At 40.5% G+C, this 26,049-nt stretch overlaps 2 protein-coding genes across 2 annotated transcripts in view; both read right to left on the bottom strand.

Annotated features, from left to right (window-relative positions):
- LOC308105606 (uncharacterized protein) overlaps positions 1-26,049 on the bottom strand; it is a gene marked incomplete at its 5' end in the record, with an annotated part of 123,482 nt that overhangs the window by 33,779 nt on the left and 63,654 nt on the right. The window lies entirely within an intron of this gene.
- Positions 1-26,049, bottom strand: part of LOC308105610 (uncharacterized protein) — a 44,910-nt gene that overhangs the window by 5,863 nt on the left and 12,998 nt on the right. The window contains exons 3-6 of the mRNA XM_080456442.1: positions 25,679-25,792; positions 25,346-25,451; positions 23,061-23,113; positions 4,161-4,322 (exon numbers count right to left, since the gene is read on the bottom strand). Coding sequence (XP_080312568.1) covers positions 4,161-4,322; positions 23,061-23,113; positions 25,346-25,451; positions 25,679-25,703 — 346 coding nt within the window. The 5' untranslated portion in view covers positions 25,704-25,792. The remainder of the gene's footprint in view (positions 1-4,160; positions 4,323-23,060; positions 23,114-25,345; positions 25,452-25,678; positions 25,793-26,049) is intronic.

Here is a 26,049-nt window from a genome sequence, read left to right on the forward strand (position 1 = left end):
AGTAAGTGCTGCACAGGAGTGGACCGTCTGGCTGGAGGAGCTCCATCTGATTTAAGAGTTTCGGATCTGCAGGTGCTTGAAACCTCCCAAGTTTGGAGAAGTCACTTCCGCTCAATTGCATCACTTTGCGGATGCCAGCGAAGATGGGTATGGCACGGTCACTTACCTGTTACTGAATAACATTCACAAACAAACCCACTGTGCCTTTGTAATGGGTAAGGCATGAGTTGCTCCGTTGAAATCCATTACGATCCCTCGCATGGAGTTGACAGCTGCAGACAGTGGTGGCAAGCAGGATGGATAAGTTCTGGAAAAGGGAATTGCAAATACCACTACTGGAATCAGTGTTCTGGACGGATAGTACCTCCGTACTGAAATACATCCGGAATGAAACATCAAGGTTTAAGACATTTATGTCAAATCGTGTCTCAGAGATACTCACCTTGTCCAGTCCTTCTCAGTGGAGATATGTAGACACGTCGAGTAATCCAGCAGACCTGGCTTCCAGAGGGACCAGAGTGGAATCCTTCTTGAGGTCTGATGCTTGGGTGTCAGGACCTAAGTTTCTGGTTGAGCCTGAAATTGAGTGGCCGGCACAGCCCAAACTCTCTGGAAAGGTCTCACCAGAAGATCCTGAAGTTAAGACGGTAGTCTCTGTGAATGCGATTCAAGCCGATGAACAGGCAGACTTGGTCACGTAGTTCATTAGTCACTTCTCGTTCCGGTTCCGTCTGAGAAAGATGGTTGGTTGGATTCTCAGGTTCAAGAGGCTGTTGCTGGACCTGGCTCAGAAGAGGAGGCTTCTTGTTCAGTCTGGTCTGGAGGATGAGAACATACATGAGGAGATGGAGACTGTCAGAGCTCAAGCTGTGAAGGGTCCTCTGTCAGTTGAAGAGCTCAACAAGGCAGAAACTGCAAGTGTTTGCTTTTGTCAAGGGAAGAGGTTCTCTGAGGAGATAAGTGGCTTGGAGAAAGGGGAAGGTGTGTAGAAGACTAGTCATCTCTACATGCTCAACCCTATTCTTGAAGGTGGCATTCTAAGAGTTAGGGGTAGGCTTGGTAGAGCAGCTATGCCAGAGGAGGCAAGACATCCAGCTATCTTGACAAGGACCTTCACATTTCCGACCTTCTTCTCTGTCACATTCATCAAGTGACAGGGCATGGTGGACGTAACCACATGCTGTCGAATCTTCGTCAGAGATACTGGATCCCAGGAGCAAGTGTTGCTATTAGGAAGACTCTGTCCAAGTGTGTCATCTGTCGTAGACTGCATGCAGTACCGGGACATCAACGGATGGCAGATCTCCCTCTTGACAGGGTTTCACCTGGTGAGCCTCCATTCACTCGATCTGGAGTAGATTGCTTTGGGCCTTTCGAGATTAAGCGAGGAAGATGTACAGTAAAAAGGAGCTGTGCATCTTGAGGTAGCAGCATCTCTCAACACTGACTCCTTTATCAATGCTCTTAGACGCTTCGTGGCCAGGTGTGGTCAGGTGTTGGAGTTGTGCTCGGACAACGGCACAAACTTTGTCGGGGCTGAACGTGAGCTGAGGGAGTCAATTGAAGGGTGGAACCAGGCTCAGATCAGTGACAGAATTCCCACTTGATTCCCTGCAGAAGGGAATCAAGTGGTTTTTTTTCGTACGGAAGGTGCTGAATTCCATCTTGCGGACACAGAATCTTGATGACGAAGGCCTCCATACAGTTCTTTGTGAGGCTGATGCTATTGTGAACAGCCGTCCAAATAACTAAAGCCTCCACTGATCCCAATGACTTAGAAGCATTGACGCCCAACCATCTTCTGCTTCTCAAGTCTAAGCCCTCATTTCCACCAGGAGTGATCTGTGTTTGTCATCGTTGGAGACAGATACAATACATGTCTGACTTGTTTTGGAAGCGTTGGGTGAAGGAGTACCTCCGGCAGCTTCAGGAGCGCCAGAAGTGGCAGAACATCAAGCGGAACTTTGTTCCTGGAGATCTGGTCATTGTGGTGTATGAAGATGATTCTGTTGATATACAGCTATGAATTTGAATGAATTGCATTGATTTTCTATTTTTTTAATGATTAAATGTTGCTAAGGTTAATGGTTGTCTCCTACATAGTAATATATGTGTAATTAATGCCCAGGCTTAATTAGGGGCCGGAATGTAGGAGCCAAATGTGCACTAGAGTGGGTTATTGGTATGTGATTGATGAAGGCACCGCATTGGCACCTAGGTGGTGGGAGTGTCGCTGTGGGTGGCCTCAGCGTCTATAAAGTAATGGCTGTCACCTGCTCACCCTAAGACTGATTTCACCATGGAGGTGAGGTGAGCTGGGAGAGCTATATTTTTGTTGACAGCATTTTGTATTATTGTTAATTGCTCACTGTTTAACTTATATTATCTTGTGCACAGATCTACTACAGATTTATTTATTGTTAATTGTAAATTGTAATAATTGGTGACACTGCAGAGTAAACACTTTTAAACTTTAAAATTCACACCCTACGTGGTGCCCGGTGCTTGTACGTTTCAACTGCGCGGATGGCCCTCGTTGTGTGTGTCACACGCAAACGCGTTACCTAAAGAATTCGGTCTGAGCAGTGAGCATGCGCAAAATGGCAACTCCCGTGGATTATTATTGTTATTTGTATCGTCTTTCTAAGACGATTTCTACGTGGATTTTATTGTTTATAAAGTAGGATAAAGAAGGACGTGGCCATGCAAAATGGTGGTGTCCCATGGATTTGTAAAATATTCGGCAAAAAAATATTTTACCGCGAATTATTTTTATATTTGTTTCTGTTTTTCGGAATCGATTGGCATAACGACTAAAGACCTTTGCAGACAGGGTGCGATTGGTCAATACGTTTTTACCCCATGCGAAAAGACGCAAAAATCAAACTGGGTTTGATTGAAGGAGAAAAAAAAACGCATCGCCGCACGGAAAATTCGGATCCGGTGTGCATGAGGTGTTCTTTTAAAAAAGTGGAATTGTCCGTTTTTTTTTCAGCATCAGCTGCAGAGCATTGAAGGCATGCAGCGAAAGAAACTGCAGATACCATTCTGTAAGGTACCACTATATAAGTTTGAAGGAACTGAGGTCCACTACAACCCATTCACAAGAAGGGGGGCCATAGCTTATGGGTAGAGAGGTCCCAGGTTCGATTCCAAGCCCTGACAATGTGTCGGGTGTACATAAGTAAGACCCTTAATCCCCAACTACCCCCCGACCTCATGTCTGACCACTTGAGCAGCAATAACCTTACTGAAGCAGAATTCTGAATGTTACCATGGTCTAAGCAGTGGCGGATTTAACAATTCGAGGGCTCCAAGCACAGCTCAAGTTTTGGGCCCCCCTCCCCACCAACTGTACAATACCTTGTATCACAAATAACATACTGAAAAAGTGTCAAAATTGAGTATGAAATTGACAATGGAGAGTGCAGTGTAAAAGTGCTAGCCTGACACTCAGCCTGAATTTTCATTTGGTTTCACTCCATTATTCAGTCTGAAAGCCCTCTCAGTGCAGACGATTTCTGAGATGGGGGCGTGGCCAAAGTGGGACTCTTTGGCTATTGGTTCATACTGGATTATCCCGATCCCGATTCGTCGTACAGATTTTCAACCGAGAAACACCCGCCTTCGACACCAGACCCTGAATGCGAGGCAAGCGATTCAGGGGGTTTACTTAAAGTTGAATCGTGTAAACAAAATGTAATATCAGCGATAAACATAAATAGAAATTCAAATATTGACCAACCAGAACAAGGAGCAGAGCTAAGTAATTATAATGAAGGACAAGGATTTTTAACAAAGTTGCGCCAATAGGAACACAGTTGAAAGATTATGGGAAAGGTTGGGAACTATGAAATATCGACCAATCAGAATAGGGTGCGGGGTACTCCAATGATGGATAATGATCAGAAGAGGGGGCGGAGCAACGTAACACCTATGAATGCAAGGTTCATTCTGTCTCATCAAATTCCCCTGCCTGCCGAACAAGTGACCCAACTAGTAGGACTCTCTATTGCTTGCATGTTGGCTAGTTGTGCTACCTTTGTGTGACACTAGTATGGCAAAGTAGGACATTAATTTACGGGAGGGGTGGGGGGAAACATAAGAATTGACATATGGAGATATGAGGTTTCTGCCAACAGCAATGATTATATTCTGACCTGGAATGGGGATGGACCTCAGACGGTGTTCCTCATGAAGCCCAGTGGACTGACAGCCAGAGCACAGGTCATAGTCAGGACACACTGTACACTTATACCTGATCCCGGAAATGTTTCCCTCACAGCAGTGACAAAACACTCCAGGGTGCAGCATGCCAGAATCTAGCAAACAAAACAAGAGAAATGTATCAGTATGAATTTAGTATAAAACTAGAAAAAGTGCTCCTCTGAGCAGGTCTCCACCAGGCCAGGTAGCTAAAATTGACCTCATGGTGGCGCTATACCAGGACAATCTGAATATTTTTGAATGGGGTTCTTCGGTGGGCTACTGGGAGTGTGTGTTCACATTTTCTCACTGATGGGTCCAGCAATGCTTGTGGCATTATGTGCAAACGTGCCCATCCTGAAAATGGTGTCAGGTTTTCAAATTCCATTTGGTTTGACTATGATTGGCTTTCAGATACATCTTGATAACATGACTTCAAGGATAATGTGTACGAATTTGGGTAAGGTTTGGACAAAATTGGTAGGAGTAGCTCCTCCTCCCACATATTTTCTCCAAATTTCACAAAAATCGGTACACATGATCTCTGGACCCATGCGATAATCTGGACCGAAACAGAATTTTGATAGTCCATACCGTTCGTCCGTAAATGGCTTCCAAAGTTAGCGGAAGGGGCCCGTTGTACAAAAAAGGCCACAAAACACGAACGAAACGTCCAGTCAATCCCAAATTTAGATCACATGTCAAGGGTGGTTTACTCAACAAATCCCCAAAAGCATTTCCACTTTGATCCATAGGGGGCGCCACAAATGCTCAAAATGTAACCTTTTGACGCAAAAACCATATGTTGGGGGGACCAATCCTCTCAAAATGAAACGCAAGTGATCTCAGGAGTTGCGTGACAATGTAATTGGCGCAGCCTCCGACGGTATTCCTCCCAGCGTATTCCTCGAGTCCCGGCGGCAGCGACCCGCGTCGGCGCAACCACACTCTGCAATTGCCCTGAATTGCGACGCGTCTAGTTTCTAACCTTATCCTCAGTAAAACAAATACACGAAAATGTGGGTGAGTGTGTTTTGGGGCGAGTTTTCCGGGCGGCTACCCCACGACCTGCGTAGTAACACCATGGAGTTTTTTTAGCAGGTGAAATGCAAACAAAAGCCACCGGGAAGATGCAAGTTGGAATGTCGTTTGTGTGGAGCATGTTGATGGACATAATCTGCGGGGACACACGGTATAAAGTCGGCGAAATGTTGTCTGTCCGTCTGCAACACAGAGCACACAGATGCACGCGACGCAACCCGTCTGTGATTACTCTGTTGGGTCAGGGGGAGCAGGAGCCAGGAGCTGACTGACACACATGGCTAATCTGAATACCACGCTGATTTTATCTATAAATGAGCTCCATGTCCGCTCCTAACGTAGTTATATCAAGACGATGCGTCGCGGAATCATTATATTTAAACTTATAAACGCCAGCTCGCCTGCCACTCTCGATTCTTTTTAGATCGCCTAAAAACACCATTTTGATATTCCCCCGTTCTCTTTTGTTTAGCCTGAAGTGCAATTATATTTATATATTGCATAAACGGCAGGTCGGCTGCCACTCTTAGTTCTTCTTTTAGATCACCTAAAAAAACCACTATTATTTTGGTGTTTATTATTTGTTTAGGGAGCTTTTAGTCGCAAGATAATACTTTAATTAGTACACATATTATTTTAGGTTGTTTGGATGGGTTGTTAGTGTGGATTTAAACATTTCAAATGGTGGAACTGAACTTAATGTGCAGTGGGAGATTATTCCAGAGTGTGGGGGCACTAAATTGCATTATTGTCATATATATGTACGTACGTACGTACGCACACACACACGCGCACACACACGCACACACACAAATAAATATCACAATGAAATAAATAATACACACAATGATATAAATACAAAATACAATTAAATAAATAAAAAATACAATGAAATAAATAAATGTATTTATTTATTGTGTATTTTTTTTATATCATTGGGTTTTCTATTTATTTCTTTGTGGTTCTTATTTATTTCATTGTAACTTTTAATGTCAACCTTTATATATTACATGATGCCACTTTTAGCTATTTAATCAAGTCCATAGGTCCAAAAAATTTTAAAAATAAATATCGCAATGAAATGAATACAATCCACGATGAATTAGATAAAAAACAATGATAAAAATAAAAATACAATTAAATAAATAAAGAATACAATTAAATACATAAATGTATTTATTTATTGTGTAATGTTTTCTATTTTATTGCGTTTTACATTTATTTCATTGTGACTTTTAATGTCAACCTATATATATTACATGTTGCCACTTTTAGCTATTTCATAAGGTACTGTGGAGTATCGCTGGGAGATCGCCTGTTAGGTAAGCACCACACCTCAGAGAGGGAGCGGGACAGAGACAGAGAGAGGCTTCACAGACACAGCAGCAGGCTGGGCTGCGTCATAGAGGGGCGTTACCTACCAATTGCCCTCATGAATCAGCCCCATCTGAGCGCACCTGTGTGATCGCCTAGGTGTGGCACCAAACTACAAAACAGTCGCTATGTCTCAGTCTGGCTCTCTTGGTGAACAGACGGGTGCTCAGGCGGTAAGCGATTCTCCACTGTTTTCCCTCACAACTGTGTGTGTTAGTGAAATGTGAAACTAAAAGGACATTCTCTGTTATCTTCATAGGCAACCTGCAGGAGGAATGACAACGGATGTTATGATGAATGACAACAGAGGTTATGATGAATGACCATGGAAATTAAGATGCATGACAACAGAGGTTATGAAGAATGACCACAGATGTTATGATGTAATGCCCCGGACTCGGGAAGGAATTTATGTTGAACGTTAATATTATTTACCAAATATAAACATTGCTCCATGAGCCTGGCTGTTTCCTCCAATAAACGCCCTTGATTGGGTTTGTACCCTGACTTTTGCGTCTTGGCTTGTATCAGTTCCCCACAGTACATTGGTCCAAAAATGTTATAACAAATACCACAATGAAATATATAAAAAACATGATATAAATAAAAAATGCAAATAAATAAATAAATACATTTATTTATTTTTTAGTGTTTTTCATTTAATTGTGCTTTTTATTATTTATTTTTGGTATTTATTAAATGGGTTTTTTATTTAATGCTGTCTTTTCAAAAGAATGGCTTCCATTTACAGGATAATGGTTTGACATCGCCGTCTGTCAATCAACAGGAACGGGGCGGGACCATAGGGCGGGACCTATTTGCTGATTGGGTAATCCCTGGCTCTGGATTACTTTGGTCTGTCTGTAAACATAGGAGCCTGAAGCCAGCTCCACCATTTTTAAATCCCACTGAATATCACTAGTGTTTTTATCTGTAGATAAAGTAGGCCTATTATAATCGATTTTTGAAGTAAAAGTTATGGCATATTTGAATGAGAATGACTTGAGGGATGTGATGTTACTTTAGATTAGATAGTTGTTGTTTTTTTCGCGGACCCCCCCGCGAATTCCTCCCTCACAAAAATGATAACCTACTTACTTGTTAATGTTTTTTTTTCTTCACACATTTGGTAAATAGGGGTGTGTGTGTGTGTGTGTGTGTGTGTGTGTGTGTGTGTGTGTGTGTGTGTGTGTGTGTGTGTGTGTGTGTGTGTGTGTGTGTGTGTGTGTGTGTGTGTGAGTGAGTGAGTGAGTGAGAGAGAGAGAGAGAGAGAGAGAGAGAGAGAAGTTGCCACAATAAGGTGTCAACGAGGTGGTCAGCAGTGTAAATGGCTCTTACAATTTAAATAAGGCTACACTGACCAGTTACAGATACACCTGAAAGGTGCGAATAGTTGCTACTATACTTTTTGGGAGGGATGTTCAGCAATAAAAATGACCAAAAAAATGACAGTATCAGTATGCTCAGGTTTAAAAACGTGACAGTGCTTACAGACAAATTATATGCTTGGCTTGATTAATAAGCTAAATTGAAAAAAGAAAGAAAAAAACAGATTACAGGACAACAATATCAGATATCCCCATCATGCAAGAATAAAGACAGTAAACTCAAATAGCATTCAATGTGGGTTAATAATGAAAAAATATGTAATCAGTTACTTCAACTTGATTATATGCAAGTATAAAGACCGTAAAACTATATATACATTGGGGGTGGTTAATAATGAATAATACGAATGAATATTTGATGGGGCGCTGGGTCCGCGGAAGTTTACACAATTGTGGAGGGGGTCCTTTGGTCCTAAAAGGATGGGGACCCCTGATATAGAGAATGCCAGTGTTAAACATTACTTACAGTGGCCCTGAAGGTTAAATCTGTACTCCAGGTTGAACACCTGTATATCGGTATCAGAGAAGGAACATTTTAAATTGAATGTTCAATAAGGAGGTTCAAGCATGTTTGTTTTTACTTTCTTTTCTTCCCAGTTTTTTTTTCCATAAGCAGAATTAGAGGGTATCCAACAACATAATTATGATTTGTTTTGGTTTTCATTTCATTTAATTGTATAATTTAAAAAATATTGTGTTATATATACATCGTGGGTTTTCCTTTCCTTTAATGCCTATGCAAACCCGGGGGTCTGGTGAAGGGGTTAAGAAGCGGCCTGGGTTGTTTTACAATCACATGAGGAAGAGACTGTCCCTATTTCTAGCAGGCAAACTATAGAGTACATGAATACATTAATGATCACTGACTGATCTATGTACTGAAAATATATGCTTTTTTATGCTAGTGTGGGATGTTGTGTGAACTGTTTGCCCATACATAGTGATGTGATGTAATGTCTCTCCCCTCTGAAAAGCTTTTTAAAAAATAAAATAAAAAGTTGGTAACCAAAAAATAAGCAGGTTCAGAGGGTATCCAGATATATACGGTTTGTTTTTGTCTTTATTTTATGTTTTAAAATGTTTTGTTATACATAATTGTTTTCTTTTCTGAGGGTAAAATAGTGATGTCTGTGAGAACCCTGGGGTCTAGTGTGGTTTGTTTTGCAACCACAGGACAGCTATGTCATAGGAAGAGATAGATATTATTGTTGTAAGCAAGCAAACAGCCGAATACATTAATATATATCACTGATAGACAATCTGTACACTGGAAAAAGAGGCACCTCTTTCATTTGCAGTGGGAATTTGTGTGAACGGTTTGTCTCTGCTTACATGACATTATATCTTATCTCAGGTACGTGATATAGGTATGTGTAAATATGTAGATAATTTGTTTACTTGATTGATCTCCTTTCCCCCTTGCACCCCACCCCCTTCTTTTTCTTCCCTTTCTTTTTTTCTATGGAAATAATATGATGGGAACTATGCACAAAAACAAATTTCACCCACTTTTTTACTTCTGTAAACCTGTGATGTGACAATAAAGCTGATTCTGAAGGGACCGGGCCGAGTTCGTAGTCAAAAAGGGCAGAGAGCTCCATTCTTTTCTTGCTCCCCTGATGAAGCAATCCACCCATAGCTATAGCCTGTGGGGTGCTCTCTCGCTTTCTCCAGGAATACCATTATCTACTCATGAGTCTTTTCTCCCTCCTCTAAGAAGTCTTGAAGAAGAACAGACACTACCATGCAGAAGGCACAGCCTTGGGCCAGGCCTTTCCATTAAAGATGGACTCCAAATGACACACCTACTAGCTCCTCCACCTCCACAGCTGTTGAATCAATCTGTTTTCGGGTTAAGCCGACAAAAGACATTAGAGTGTGCATCATCCCAGGTCTGAGCACCACTGATGACCATCACTGTGGATCACTCCACTAGATCAGGCAAGCGACCATACAGCTGCATGTCAAACGTTATATGACTGTAGCTCATGCTGAGTGATGTATCTTAAGTAGGCAGTGGTACTGAGCACTGTATCAGGATGGGCAGGGGGCAAGCCAAGCAGCGGACAAAGACACTTATTGTTTTCAGCTTCATCACCATTGTGATCTTGCACAACATTATAGGCCAACCAGCCCAGGGGAAAAGTGGCGCTGACAGAGCCAAGCAGTGTCCTCCTTCTGTGCTCTTGAAACACTGTGGTTGATGGCATCTTGGATAGCATCAGTTCTTGGTACTTGTTTTAGAGCTGGTATATAGAGCGTGCCAAAAAACCTGAAGGGGGCGTCAACAAGTGTCTTTTGGTAGCTGCGGACATCTTTGAGGGGTAAAAACCAGGTTGACTTAACATTGCCCAATGCCACGCCCAATGCCTCGCCCCCCGTGGTGACGACACGTTGGCACGCTTAATAGAGACATCTTATTGGGGCCTGTATAATGCTCAATCTCTCTCATCAGCTAGACAAAGTTTCCCCGCTTCGAGGTACGAGGACGGGGGTAGTTTTAGTGATATGACCCCAGTACCAGGAGTGGCTCCTCCAGTGAAGAGGATATCTGCTAGATTCTGCACAAACTGACTGGCTAAGGCATGATTCGTGTGGTGACCATTGGCTGTGAAGACCACAAGATCAACATTATCCAACTGTGTATAGTCCCAAATCGTAGGATTTCAGTGACAGTTCCAAACAGGTTCTGAACCAGATCTGAGATACCATGCTTATAAGTAAGCCTTGCCGAGCCCGAGCCCTGAGGCCCATAGGGCAGGAGCCTGTTTCCTTAGCGTAAGGCAGCTTGATGTACAAGCACATCCCCTGAACATGACGCTAGTATGTCGCAGGGACTTACCCAAATCCAACCATCGATGCGGAGTGCCAATCAGGGAGGCACTGGGTCCCATTAATAGACTTTGGTATGACCCGGCCGGGGATCGAACCCCGACCTCCCAGTCTCACGGCGGACACTCTAACCACTGAGCTGGGCTGGTGCTTATAGTGGAATTTTACAGCAAGACCCAGAGTTGTCCGATTCCAATTTGTTCATTTATTATAAATTCAATATATTTTTAAAAATATTTTTCAATTCATTTTATTTTTAATTTAAAACATTTAAAAACAAAAAATCCTGATAAATCTCTGATAAATAATAGTAAGTCTCAACATTCACACATCAGAATCTCTGGATTCTGAAATGCAGGTCCAATATAGGCATACAATTAACTTCAGAATTCAACAACATTGTCAAATACTGTATACAGAAATGTGTTCCTGTGATCCTTCAATTTAAAGCTATATATTTTTTGAATTGAATAAGGTATTGTCTATTAGGGCCTACTTTAAGAGGTGATAAACACTATAAAGCTACCATTCAGCATCATATCAAAACTTAATCTAGGGATGTATAGGGTTTGCCCACCCAGATGGTACCAGTATGTGAAATTTGGGGTCTTGACCCAAGGACTAATGTAATCGGCTTCTCAGCGATCTGTTGCTTTGGTCTGAATGAGTGTAAAAAGCTGACCCCGCCCCGTTCCTGTTGATTGACAGACTGCGATGTCAAACCATTATCCTGTTAAAGAAGCCATTATTATGAAAAGACAGCATGAAATACAAAAACCCATTAAATTAAATACCAAGATGAAATAAAAAAAAGTCACGAAGAAATTAATACAAAATGCAATTATTGTATTTTTTTATTTATATCATTGTGTTTTTTATTTATTTCATTGCGTGTTTTATATATTTCATTGTGGTATTTGGTATAACATTTTTGGACCAATGTACCTTATGAAGTAGCTAAAAGTGGCATCATTTCATGTAATATATATAAAAAAATCACAATGAAATAAATATAAAACGCAATAAAATTAAAAATATTTCAGAATAAATAAATAAATGTATTTATTTAATTGTATTTTTTATTTATTTAATCGTATTTTTATTTATTTCATTGTGTTTTTTATCTAATTCATTGTGGATTTTATTAATTTCATTGCGACTTGATTAAATAGCTAAAAGTGGCATCATGTAATATATATAGGTTGACATTAAAAGTTACAATGAAATAAATAAGAACCACAAAGAAATAAATAGAAAACCCAATGATATAAAAAAAATACACAATACATACATTTATTTAATTGTATTTTTTATTTATTTAATTGTATTTTGTATTTATATCATTGTGTTTATTATTTATTTCATTATGGTATTTATTATTTAATTTTTGGACCTATGGACTTCCCCACACACACACACACACACACACACACACAATATGGGCTCCAGCAGTACATACATAGGTCTACGTGTACAGGTAGGCAGGTGGTTATATTATATATTTTTAGAAGTGATTCTACAAATAGGCTATAAGCCTTATCTATTTCTAATTCTCTATTAGCCCTATCTATCTATTATTATTTAGAAATAAACAATAGTTGCAATAGCAGAAAGATGACGAGGCATGTTAATGTTAAGTTGAGTTAACTACTCCATTCTACATTGTATTATTACATTGTGTGGAATATAGACCAGTACAATTTTAATAGGAACACTAAAAAAACTCCCTAAACTAATAGTAGGGGAGTTTCGAGGCTCCGTGAGCACCCCAAAAACACATCTCTTAAACCTGTTTTTTTAGGACCCTAAAGGTGTCTAGTTATGATTTCTGCTTGTTGCCGATGTCAACTAATGTCCCATGGGGTTTATTTTTAACCCTTTCTGACACCTACCCCCAACCCAAACCATAACATGGAGATAACAGAGAATACCATAACTCTTGAAGTAAACAACATACAGCAACAAATGAACACATTTTTCTATATCATTTTGACCCAAGGAATTCATTAAATTGGTTTTTATTAAGATTCAAACACATATTGACTCTATTTCAGGGCAGAAACAGCCAAAAACTAGCAGAAAATGTTGAAATCATAATGATCACGTCTATATTTCTCTTTGTATTAAACGTTTACCGTGTATTCTTTTTTACCATATGTTTTTTAGGACCTTTATGGTGTCTAGTTAAGATTCATTCTTGTTGCCCAGGTCAAATAATGTCCCATGGGGTTTATTTTAACCCTTTCTGACACCTATTCCCAATCAAACCATAAAATTGAGATAACAGAAAATACCATAACTCTTGAAGTAAACAACCTACAGAGACAAATTAATACATTTTTCTATATCATTTGGACCCAAGGAATTCATTGAAGTGGTTAATATTAAGATTCAAGCACATTTTTACTCTATTTCAGGACAGAAACAGCAAAAAAATAGCAGAATTTTTTTAAATCACATTTATATTTCTCTTTGTACTACATTTTTAAGGTGTATTCTTTTCTACCATATGTCTTTTAGGACCCTAAAGGTGTCTAGTTAAGTTTTAATCTTGTTGCCCTGGTCAAATAAGGTCCCATGGGGTTTATTTTAACCCTGTGTTGCACCTATTCCCAACCCGAACCATACAATGGAGACAATAGAAAATACCCTAACTCTTGAAGTAAACATACAGAGACAAATTAACACATTTCTATATATAATTTTCACCCAAGGAATTCATTTAAAGTGGTTATTATTAAGATTCAAGCAGGTCTTGACACTGGACACAGGACAGAAACTGTAAAAAACTAACAGAAAATGTTCAAATCACATCTATATTAATCCTTGTATTAAATACTTAGGTGTATTCTACTTTACCCCATGTTTTTAGGACCCTTATGGTGTCTAGTTAAGATTTCTTCTTGTTGCCCAGGTCAACTAATGCCCCATTTGGTGACCATTTTAAATCGATGTCCACAGGAGTGGCGTTTTCATATCTGAACCAGACAACGTACAAAGACAAATAAATCCACTTTTTCATAGAATGTTTACACCAGGAATCTAATGGAAAGGTCACTGACATGGTACAACCATTCTTTATTGGTGAAAAACACACAAATATCAAATTCTGGCTTATATTTAGGCATAATATAACTTTTTTTGAGTGGTGCCACCTTGCCCTTGAAGGAACTAGTACAGCCCTGATCACTGAATACATGGTACCCAAGCAGGGTGCTACAGTATGGCTGCCCAAGAGAGGTTGCTAGCTCCGTGACATTTACCAGGGTGCCTGCCTGTGCCAGTGTCATGGTAGATGAGCAGGTTGATGTCATCAACATCAACAATCATTCTTGGCAAATCTGCTAACACAAGAACTCACCAAAGTTATATAGGTATTGATCAATCAACTCACTTCTCAATCTAATGCCACAAGTTCATGAGCTGTTCCTTCCACGATGAGAGCAGCCGTTTCACATTTTGCCAGCCGGGATGCTGCCTCCTTACTCCCCCAGACCTTGAGCATCAACTGGCAGAGCTGTCGCTTATTTTCCGCATTGCCCAGAAAGAACTGGGGTTTCCTGGTGGCTGGACCTTGCACTATGAATTTCTCCGAAGGTCCACGCCTCAGCCTCTACTGCGCCCTTGATGGAATCAAGAGTGGTCTTGATTCCATCAAGGCGCAGTAGAGGCTGAGGCGTGGACCAGCTCGCTTGCCCCCATGCCAGGACACACTCATCCCCCACATCCAGTGGGTGAACTATAGAGTGACCTGTTACAAGCGAGCAGCTGAGCCAATCTTTTGGAGGCCTAAATCCTATGATGATGGTCAGGGGTGGCAGAAGACAGAAGGAGGGATTTTGGAGCCTGTCTGGTCTTGTGGGCCAATTCTGCCCCTATCTCTCATTGACCTGTTGACTGCTGGTGTCATCAGTGATGATGATGATAAGAGGGAAGAGGATGAGGTGGAGTTTGATGATGAGATGGATGATACTGATCAGTGAAATTGTGTTTTAATATAAAACAGAATTTGATATTTGTGTGTTTTTCACCAATAAAGAATGGTTGTACCATGTCAGTGACCTTTCCATTAGATTCCTGGTGTAAACATTCTATGAAAAAGTGGGTTTATTTGTCTTTGTACGTTGTCTGGTTCAGATATGAAAACGCCACTCCTGTGGACATCGATTTAAAATGGTCACCAAATGAACCCCATGGGACATTAGTTGACCTGGGCAACAAGAAGAAATCTTAACTAGACACCATAAGGGTCCTAAAAACATGGGGTAAAGTAGAATACACCTTAAGTATTTAATACAAGGATTAATATAGATGTGATTTGAACATTTTCTGTTAGTTTTTTGCAGTTTCTGTCAACAAGATTGAAGATGGAAAAACAACAGCAAAAGAAAGCACAGCTCACGGTAACTAAAGCTCCACTGGCTAAGAGAAACGATCCGTAGATAGTATAAAACAATTACAAGCACGCTTTTTGAAACGCTTCCGCCTTCCGGTGAAAACAAATGGAATTCTGGGTAATGCAGGACTCAGCAATAGAGCTGCAATGACAGTAGTGACCAGCAGAGGCTGCTAAAAATAGTTTTTTTTGGACCTGCCTCGTACTGCTTTAAGGTCTTTTGTGTACGCTGAGCAAGTTTGAGGCGGATCTGACATTTCTCCTAGGAGGAGTTAAAGTATAGCCTCGATCTCCAGGCTTTTATTGTTTAGTTTTTCTAAAAAATAAAAGCCTGGAGGAGCGCGTCGGTGTACCCGTTATGGGAAGTGTTTCATTTCCCCAACCAACCAGAGTGCAGTGGGCGTCGCTCGTAATGTTGTGTTAACGGGGCGGGGGTTGACGGACAGATCGGTGAACCAATGGGATCAGGCACAATCTCTCCGCGCCTCTATACACCCGCCCCTCTATACACGAAAACAGGAGCGCTGGTGCAGCCTAGTTAAAGTACAACCCGTGAAAATGGCTTGAAATGCGCAAAAACACAACAATAAATTAAATATGGCTGACTTCCTGTTGGGTTTACGTCATGGCTCCAAGAGACATTATTATAAGTCGTGACATGATACAGGTGTGTACGAATTTGCATACATGTAGGTGAAACCGTATTGTGGGACTTCAAGCACGACATTTTGTAGGGGGCATTCTTGAGCCATTAGGCCACGCCACCGCGCCCATTTTTGAGACCATCAAAATACGTAATAGTTTGCCACATGTGATGGGTGTGTAAAGTTGCACAACTTTTTGAGTACGTTTAGACCCTCAAGAATGCGATTCATTATCGGAAAAATAATAATAATAATAATCTTTGCATTTCAATAGGGCTTTGCACTGTGCAGTGCTCGGGCCCTACTGATTAAATCAGTACAGCAGGATGGGAGTTCAGCCAGATGACTGACATCATAAACCAACGTGATTCAATCAATCAGATTCAGACCACACCTGCGATTTTAAACTAACCTCATTGAACTTGATTGATGTGATGACAGAGGAAAAATACCCTATTTGTTGTCAAAACCAATAATCTTAGCTAAGATTAATTGCCTAATCAATCATTTTAGATTTTAGGAGGGTGCAGTAGCTACATGCCTACAGCAGAGTAACGCCAACTACTTTCAACAACTTTTAAGGAGAACCTAACTCAGGTCAAGACAGAAATAAATTCCAAAGAATTTGCCAGGTGTGTGACCTCACAATCTGGAGATATCTGGGATTTTCACGACAAATGCTTAAAGCTCAGCATTTAATAGGTCATAATTTATACTGTATACTATTGGAAATTTGTAATGTGATCAGTCCAACACATGTTTTAGTTTGAAATTGAACTACTGAAAATAGAAGTAGCCTCGTTGAAAGTGAAACCACTTCACACTATTGGGAAGAATCAACTGTAATGTTGATTGTTGTGTGGGCAGACCAGGGTGGGTGCCCCCCTGCCTCGGGGCTCCATGCAATTGCCTAGTTTGCCTAGTGCTTAAAACCGCCACTGGGTCTAAGATGAAGACAACGAAGATGAGGATGCTGAAGGGAATAAGGAGAGAGATGATGAAGAGAGTGAAAAAGACCATTGAGTGTGAGATTATGGTTCTATGTGTACTCACTCATGCTCATTATGGTACCATTTTTGTCTACTCATTCTGTGTCTCAGAGGAGGGCTGTGGACAGTTGCCTACCAGTGACATCATCAGTAGGCAGGTTTGGTCATTTCAAACAAGATTTAAATGTTTTCATTTAATTATTATTAATGCGAGAACAATGGCTTCTATTATAGCATGTAAACTTCCCAGGAATATAAAGCCTGCAGTTTATATTAGCTTCTATTTCCCATCGATGTTACTGGTAGACAGGTTTCTGACAGAAATGGTACCATATTATCTCCCACCATATCCTTGAACTCCTGCCATCTGGTGTTATATATATTATGATCGTGTGTCAGACCGTTGATAAACACAAAGGGGATAACTGTTCGTCGTCCAGAGAAAAGAAAATATAACTGGAGCTTTCCCTTTAGTTTTTATACCATGTGAAAACGACCATGTCTAGCCAAAACAGGGCAAAACCAGTTAACTCAAGGTAAAACCGGAAACACGAAACGGTTATTTTTGCCAAGGATGAGTCGAAAGCGAAGAGAAACAAATCAAGGATGGTACAGAAAACAGTGCGATCGTGTATTAAACCACAAAAAGACCCTATCCAGAGATATAGTCCTTGGGCCAGACCAGATATCGGTACCACTAAGTCGGCAAAACCTTACCTATACTAAATTGTTTTTTGGGCCAATATAAGTAAATAAAAATATGATAGCCTTTCCATAGGAGCAGCTTTTTATATTTTTTGACATTTTGTTATTTTTCTCTATAGGCGGATTTTCATTCATAGCCAACAACATATTAAAAGTTATATAACACACTTTTTGGACTTCACACTGCTCCTTTTTTTAATAAATTAAACAAACCTGTGTCCAATTAAAGTAGTTGATGAAGTGGGTGTGGCCTATTATTTGGTGGTGGAGCAGTTATTTCAGGAATCAAAGCTGAAGGGGACAGCTGTCACAGCTGACTGGTAAGAACAATCCAACTATTTCTTTTTTTACATGTTAAGGGTTATGAAAATGCAATATACATGCATGTGCATGAGTATTTAAAGAAGCCTGTTGCATTGTTTAGAGACTTATTTTGAGACTAGCTGTATATTCTTTTCATTGCATGAGGGCAGTAACAGAAGGTATTATGCAGGTCTGTAGTGCTACTTTTAGAAGTGGGGGACCACATCTATACCACTTTTCAGCTTTTTGGATGTCCTACCTGGATATGACAGATATCATGTTGGGCTTAATTTGTGCTTCTAGAGAAGGGAACTGGATGTTGCACCTTGCATGCATCCGAAAGATGATCCCTTGGTGTTTTGCATATGACAAACTCAACTATGCCCGCTACCTGTCATACTATTATGCCACAATGACACCGCTGCCTGCAAATCATCCGGAAGTGCATGCCCACTTCCTGCAAGGAGGCTTCTCCGTCCAACTTGGCAGTAGAAATCCTTTTGGACGAATTCCTGTTGACCAGACCATTGAGGAGACTGTTAACACCTTTACCGCCGGGCCCGTAGTTCTACGGGCCGTTAAATCCAACGGTTAAGCGCCGAGCCCGTAGTCCTACGGGCTGCGGTCTTTTCGCGCATGCGCGGTCCGGGTGCACTTTCGGAATTTTTTTGATCCACTTCCGTTTCCGGTTTGATGACAGGAAATAGAATTATTTGGGATCCGGTTTCGACGATCACGCCCGCTCCCATTCTACAGACGAAACTGAAACTCAATTCTCTTCCTGTAGTTTTTTCTCCTCGCATTTCACTGTTTAACGTAATCCGCTCTAACTACAGTCATGGAAGTCCGTTTGACATGCGGTCTTCACTGGGAGATACAGGGAGATCTCGCGGACGTAAACAGACCGTTCACGGCTCAATCTTAAGGATTTTAACAAGATCTATGGCGACATGAAAAAAACAAAAAAACAACAAAAACACCTTGGCAGGTGAGTACATTATTATGAGATTAACCTCTGGCGGTGGATGTGTTAACAAGGACACACACACATCTGGCGGAACAAAAGGCTTCAGCCTCAAGACTGCAACTGTCTACAAGTACTACTTAACCTCAGAGTACTGCAGTGCCTTCCTGAGGCAGCTGAGGGAGATGGTGGGTCAAGGAGATTCTCAATTTAATCATCCAGACTTACAGCTGCCCAGGATCAGAAGAGATGAGGCTGATGTTGAGTCCATAGTTGATGTCCTGGACAACTGCTGGCTGAATCCATTCAGTCCAGACCAAAGTGAGTTTGTCAGCTTGTCAACAGCAACTGTTGCCCCACCAGATGTGGGGAATGACCTACTTGATGCTCATAAGATAGGAGAGCAAGCCTATCAAGCCTTCAAACATGAACGTCTTGAGACAACTCCACCAACTACAAAGTTTTATGACAAGATCACAAAGAAGAAGCTGAAAACATTCTCAGAGATCAGGAAAAAAACACGCAGCAAAGGGCAAGCAAAGGAAGTAGTTCTGAAGGCTGATAGGAATCTGTTTGGCCACATGGTTCTGGTGGCCCAGAGCCGAGAACTACACATGAGAGATGTGTTGGCACTTCCCCTTGGACCAGTGCCATGGACCCTAGCTAATGGGGATGGATCTCTTCGAAAGACAAACAAGGCAGCTCTTGCCAGAGAGTTGGAGAGTGTTGCTCCAGCAGAAGAAATCCCCAAACCATCAACAACCATCATCGATGGAATGAGCCTGGTGCAAAAAATGAAAGGGAACGACAAGACATTTGCACAGCTGGCAGAATCAACCCTAGCCAAGGTCTTGCATGAAGGTGGCGATAGTGAACGGATTGACGTTGTCTTTGATGTTTACAAGGGCATGTCAATCAAAGATTCAGAAAGGGGGGCTCCAGTTCAAAAACATCGTTTCTGGCCACAATATTCAGCAGTGGAGGAAACTCCTCTGCAGCTCTGTCAACAAAGCCAGTCTCATCAAGTTCTTGGTGGAGGAATGGAAACTGCCCAAGCACAGAGATAAACTTCAAGACAAGACACTGTATGTCACTTGTGAAGAAGTCTGCTTCAAAATCACCAAGGACCAGTGGGAGGAGGTAAAACAGCTGAGATCTTCTCAGGAAGAAGCCAACACCTGCATGCTATTGCATGCTCTCCATGCAGCAGAGTCTGGCTACAAGGCAGCGGTCATCATAGCTGATGACACTGATGTTCTGGTACTGTCTCTTGGTTTCAGCAAGGACATCCCATGCCGTGTGTACCAAAAATGTGGCACACAGAACAGGACAAGATTTCTGAACATCACTAAACTTTGCCAATCACTCGGGGAAAGTGTTGCTGGTGCCTTGATTGGCACGCGTTCACTGGTTGTCACTGTAAGTGCATTTGCAGGACGTGGAAAAATGGGCACCTACAAAAAATTGAAGTCATACAGGACATACCAAGAAGCCTTCCTTGAGCTGGGCCGTGCTTGGACTGTCTCCGATGAGCTCTTCAAGAAGCTGGAGGAAATCACTTGCCGCATGTATGTACCCTCTACGCACACTACAGATGTCAATCTTCTTCGCTACCAGCTTTTCTGCACCAGACGTGGGCAGATAGAGTCCAGCCAGCTTCCACCATGTCAAGATGGCCTATTTATGCATTCAAAACCAAACCTATATTAAATTGTTCATAGGGTCAATACGAGTAAATAAATATGATAACCTTTCCACAGGAGCAGCTTTTTCATATTTATCACACATTTTGTTATTTTCCCCATACGTACATGACAGGTGAAAAAATGACAACATTTAAAAAAAAATATCATAATGAAACTTCCTGAGTTGATTACTTACAAGAAGACAATGATTTATCGTATTACAAGTTTTCTGAAATTGTATACTTAAATATGCAAATTAGGCATTTAGTCCATGAGCCAGAGCCCCAAAATTGAGCCAGATATTGAATATTCCCTTGTTAAAAACCTTCGACTCCAACATCTTAACAAAATGAAATAAGAATGTTGACGCTGGCTTTGTCCAATGTTCCAAAGTTGATTCTGGAAAGTTATGCAAATTCAGGCATATTTTCCTAATGCCTAATTTGCATATTTAAATATGCAATTTCAGAAAACTTGTAATACGATAAATCATTGTCTTCATGTAAGTAATCAACTCAGGAAGTTTCATTATGATAACTTTTTTAAATGTTGACATTTTTTTCACCTGTCATGTACGTATGGGGAAAATAAAATGTGTGATAACCATGAAAAAGCTACTCCTGTGGAAAGGTTATCATACATTTATTTACTCGTATTGACCCTATGAACAATTTAATATAGGTTTGGTTTTGCCCACTCTTTTGATAATGAAATCTTGTCTGGCTCATGGACTATAAGGTACAACCGATGGCAAGGCGGATTAATTCATTAATCAATTCCTGGCAGTCAATGTGTTAAATGTGGAAGGTAAAATGACTGTTTCTAAGTAACGCCATCATTTTGGAAAAGGTAACTAAGTAACGAGTACTCTAATTGCAAAACTAATGCGTTAGGTTACTCGTTACCCAAAAAAGTATTACGTTACAGTAACAGCGATAATTTTAACGCAGTTACCCCCAACACTGGTTGTGACATCCAGGGTACAGTAACAGTCACTCCTGTTGCCAAGTATATCCACAGTTTGGTAGGACACTCTTAAAGTAGCTCTTGCGATGATGTCATGTTTCTTAATCAACTTTATCTTATGTTATCCAACAAAGGTGCAAGCGTACATCTTAGACTTGTAACGAGCAAAGGATGGACATAACTGTGGTTGTTGTTCATAGATATTCCAAGTTAAAATAACTGAATTAATGAGTTCACTTAAACCAACAGCATGGTGTTGCGTATCAAAAATTGCAGATCTACAAGCTCACAACGCGTCCATCCGTGAGGCATTGTGCATTTGTATGTCTTCTATGATTCATGGCCAAACGGAACAGCTGCTGTGGGTTTAGTCCAATCAGAACGCACAGCTGCCTTTCACAGCCAATCGATGACTGCAATTTCACCAACCCCGCCTTTTGTCCTGCCTACATTAGTTAACCCTTTACCCCCTGGCCGTTTTCAAGGCTTGCAAACAAGGGGCCAGCTTCTAAGTTGTAAATTGAGGCTGTATAGGAAGTGACCGTTCATATGAATGGCCTGTAGTCTCGCTGTTTTACCCCTGCTGGTGTGAGAGAGAATTAGGCTACATTCAAGCGGATGGGTTTTTGCCAAACTTTACACTGCAATGGGTGACTGGGTGAAGTGCTCCTAATCATTTACAAATTAAGCACTGGCAGGCGGACGAACCACATCGTCAAGCTCATGTCACCATGATCAGCCATAACCATATAAGGACTTTCTAATGTAGCTATGGCCAAATATGGAGTGTATTGTCTAACCTCAATGTGTCATCATGGCATCAGACCCTAACAAATAACTCAGAATATATGTCCATAAACGGGACAACGACTGACAGATAGAGATCTCCATATATGCCCATAAAAGGGACTCTAACGACAGATAGAGATCTCCATATATGGCCATATCAGTACAAAAAAGAGACCAATTATGTTAAAAAGACCAATTATGTTGAGGTCACTTCCAGTTTTTTCTGGTCTGTTTGATGTGACTGCGAGAGGCGAACTCGGAGCAAATGCCAATCATGTTTGTCTGTTTTCAAACTATTTTTAGAGAGACCACGTGACTTTTACATTATGACATTTTGGGCCATGTCAGTGGACCTTTAAGTAGGCAGACTATTATGACCCTTTCTGATTTCTGTCAGGTTGTGTTCCCACATTATTGTTGACTGATTTGATCCCTCAAATGAAATGAATGACTGACAAGAAGTGACGTCCCACCCCTTTTCTCCAGTAAGCTCCTTGGGGAACTTGTGGATGGCAATTACTATTATCACAATATAGAGCTTCAACCTTTAAAAAAAAAAAAAAAAAAAAAAACATGTTTTAAACAAAACTCACTTACCCTACCTTTAACAATGATGCAATTCTAACAAATAAACCAGAATTTCATATCTTTCATAAATAACAAAATAACCTTATAACTAATAACCTATAAAATAACCTAACGATAAAATTAAATAAGCTTATAAATAAATAACCTAAAACATTAATTTTGTGTCTCGATCAAAAATAATTTCTCTTACCTTTTGGACTTGGTGGCGTGTCCATGTCTTCCTTGCTGCTTCTTTTAAAGGTTCTGGTGACAAATGAGAACAACAACAATGACATTGACAGTAACTGTGTACTTGTGTTCATGTACAGTATGTATTATACTGAATAAAGAAGGTTTTATTTGTCACTAAGTACAAGCAGCGGAATGTTGTTGAGACTAAACGACTAAACCGCTAAACGATCCTAGACATAATATTAGGTAAGAGAATAAATACTATAATGATATGGCATATTGTCTGTCAGGTGGAAACCTCATAGTATGTCCAAAACTGTTACTTTTCAGGATTCAAATAAAATTAAAGCTGCAAGCAGCGATGAACGGGCCCTCGACGTTCTGTCCAAGATACAAGCCTTTAGAGCTACATAGCTTAAGCAATTACAGCCTGTAAAATGAACCGAAACCTAAAAAAAGGAAAATAAAAAAGCCGAAAAATGTATGGAAAAAATGAGCATCTAAAAAAATGTTTTAAAAAAATCTAATAAACAACAATTATATAGAAACAATTACTCAAATCGTTTCAAGTACTTGTTTCACCCACTTGCGGTGGTCTGAGGCAAAAATGGAACATAATATATTTGTTTGCAAACACCCACTTAGGTGGGGTAAGCGAAGTTTCGGAGCATTTTGCACACTTTTGAAAACCAGAAGTGGATAAATCCACTTTTGGGTCTGATGCATTTGTTCGCAGACCCCCACTTAGGGGGGGTGCGCGATGTTTTTGAGCATTTTCGGCACTTTTTAAAACCGGTGTGAACAGATCCACTTCCGGGTTGCACCATTGAGCTCCATACCCCTCTGAGAGTGTGTGGGTGGAGAAAAGAGAAATTGGAAAAAAAAAGGTAAAAAAACAACAAAAAAACACTGCCATCTGGAGTTATAGCTGTTTAAAGGCCAGCCAATAGGAACACAGAGGGGGCGGGGCTTCAGGAATTACAGCTCTTCTGGAATCATATTTTTGGGCGGTGAAACCGCCCCTATAAGTGAGATTTGGAAAAATGTACATTTTCCTGCGCTGTGATCTGGGCCCAGGAAATTTGTAGAATTATCCTGCGCTGTGATTGGCCAATCACAGTCTATTCAGGACTCTGATTGGCCAGTGTCACATGACACATGTGCATAGCCCTATATAAGAAAGCATAACTTGAAAAAAAACAAATATTTGTTTTTTTCAAGTTATGGTTTCGTCCATCATAAAGAGTGTTTCAATAAATGTATTTATCTTTTGTACATGATTGGTTGACTCCATTCAGTATTGTGATTAGCTAGCAAGACACCGCCCACTTCACACAGGGTGTGATTTTTTTTTGAAAAAGTCGGTTTATTCAATATTTGTTATTGTAACGTCCCATTAGTCGAGCATAAGAGAGTAAAATTGCTTGGGTTTCGGCTGATCAACATTGCAACAGCAACGAAAAAACTAATACAATAATAGAAAGACAGTAAAAATATAGCTGCAAGCAGCAGCACTGGGGGCCAAGCACTGAGCACAACACACCATAGCAACAGCATGTGGTCAATCAGGTTCATATTCCTCCAGTGGCCATTAGGGGGAGCCATGCTGACACTGAACAATGACTGGCCGTTAGGCCATAGTTATGTCTCCCATGCATACATAGCACTGTCCTTAACATTTTTTCCCCAAAAAAGTTTGAGTATTTAGAAAAACGCTACATAAATTGTATGTATTATTATTATTATTATTATCTACCTCTGTGCGCCCATTGTTTGAAACCGTTTTCACTCGTTCATGTATTGGGGCCTAGCTGCACTTCCAGAATCGGCCTCCAGGAGAGCTGAGCTTAGCTTGGAAAAGCCACACCCTATTTATTGGCTCATGGAGGCTTTTCCTTTATTTCTTTTTTGATGTACAGACTTTTCTCATGCTGGGATTTTAGAAGTGTGTTGATAGTGTGTAGAAGGTTCTGTGCAGACTGTTCTAAAAATGCCAGGATTTAATTGGTTCTTTAATTAAATACAAAATGGCAAATAGGTGGAGCTTATGGGTTACAGTGGACAATGTTTGGAAAGACAGTGTGTAAAAATAATTTTAAAAAAAAAGTTTCATGGTTGTAGGTTAAATTATCATTCACAAACTGCACACATAGTAACTTTCAGTCTATACATAATAATTGGACAGGGAGTGCACACTATTATAATACTCTGTCTTGTTTTGTTTTTTTGTAATTTGCACAAACTTAGCACTGTGTAAACACATGTGTCACGTTATAGTGTGTAAATTGTAATGGATTAACATACTTTGTGTGTGGAGGTCCAGGTTCATTACTGAAGTCAATTAGTCTTCCTTTAGACGTGTCACTCTTCATAGACACACAGCTGGGTGTTGGAGACTCTGTTGGAGATTCTGGAATCAGAAAAAAGATTATCTTCAATAATCATGTGATTGAAGAAGTCAGTTTATTAATGCAACGTTAACTCCACCAACCAGATACACCAATCAGATACGTCGACATTACCGGATCTTATGCTTTAGCATTGTGGATAGTGAAGTTATTCCTCTGTGAGATCATCAGTTAAACATGCTGCTTAAAACTAGAGCTAAGTCTATTGCTTATAAGAGGATTCACATACTTTGTGCCTGGAGGTCCAGGTTCATGACTGAAGGTAAGAGGAAGTCCTCTAGACCGGTCACTCTTCATAGACACACAGCTGGGTGTTGGAGACTCTGGTCTGTGGTGAACACTTCTGGAATCATAAACAAAAAACAAAAAACATTGTTTTAATTAATATATAATTTTCAAACGCATTATGCTCCAATACTTATGCAAATCACTTCACCAGCTTGCAATTTACTTCTGGATGGTTCTTTTAACAGCCAATCATCATCATCTGCGACCAAAACTGAGCACCTTCGTTGCCACATCCGTGAAACGGGCAAGAAACAAGCGCTGCCGTGGTCTATGCAAACGCGCCCAAATAAGCCCAAAATCGCTTATAAAAAA

This window comes from Gymnoscopelus braueri (genome assembly GCF_963280865.1).
Source record: "Gymnoscopelus braueri genome assembly, chromosome: 18".
Classification (NCBI taxonomy): Eukaryota; Metazoa; Chordata; class Actinopteri; order Myctophiformes; family Myctophidae; genus Gymnoscopelus; species Gymnoscopelus braueri.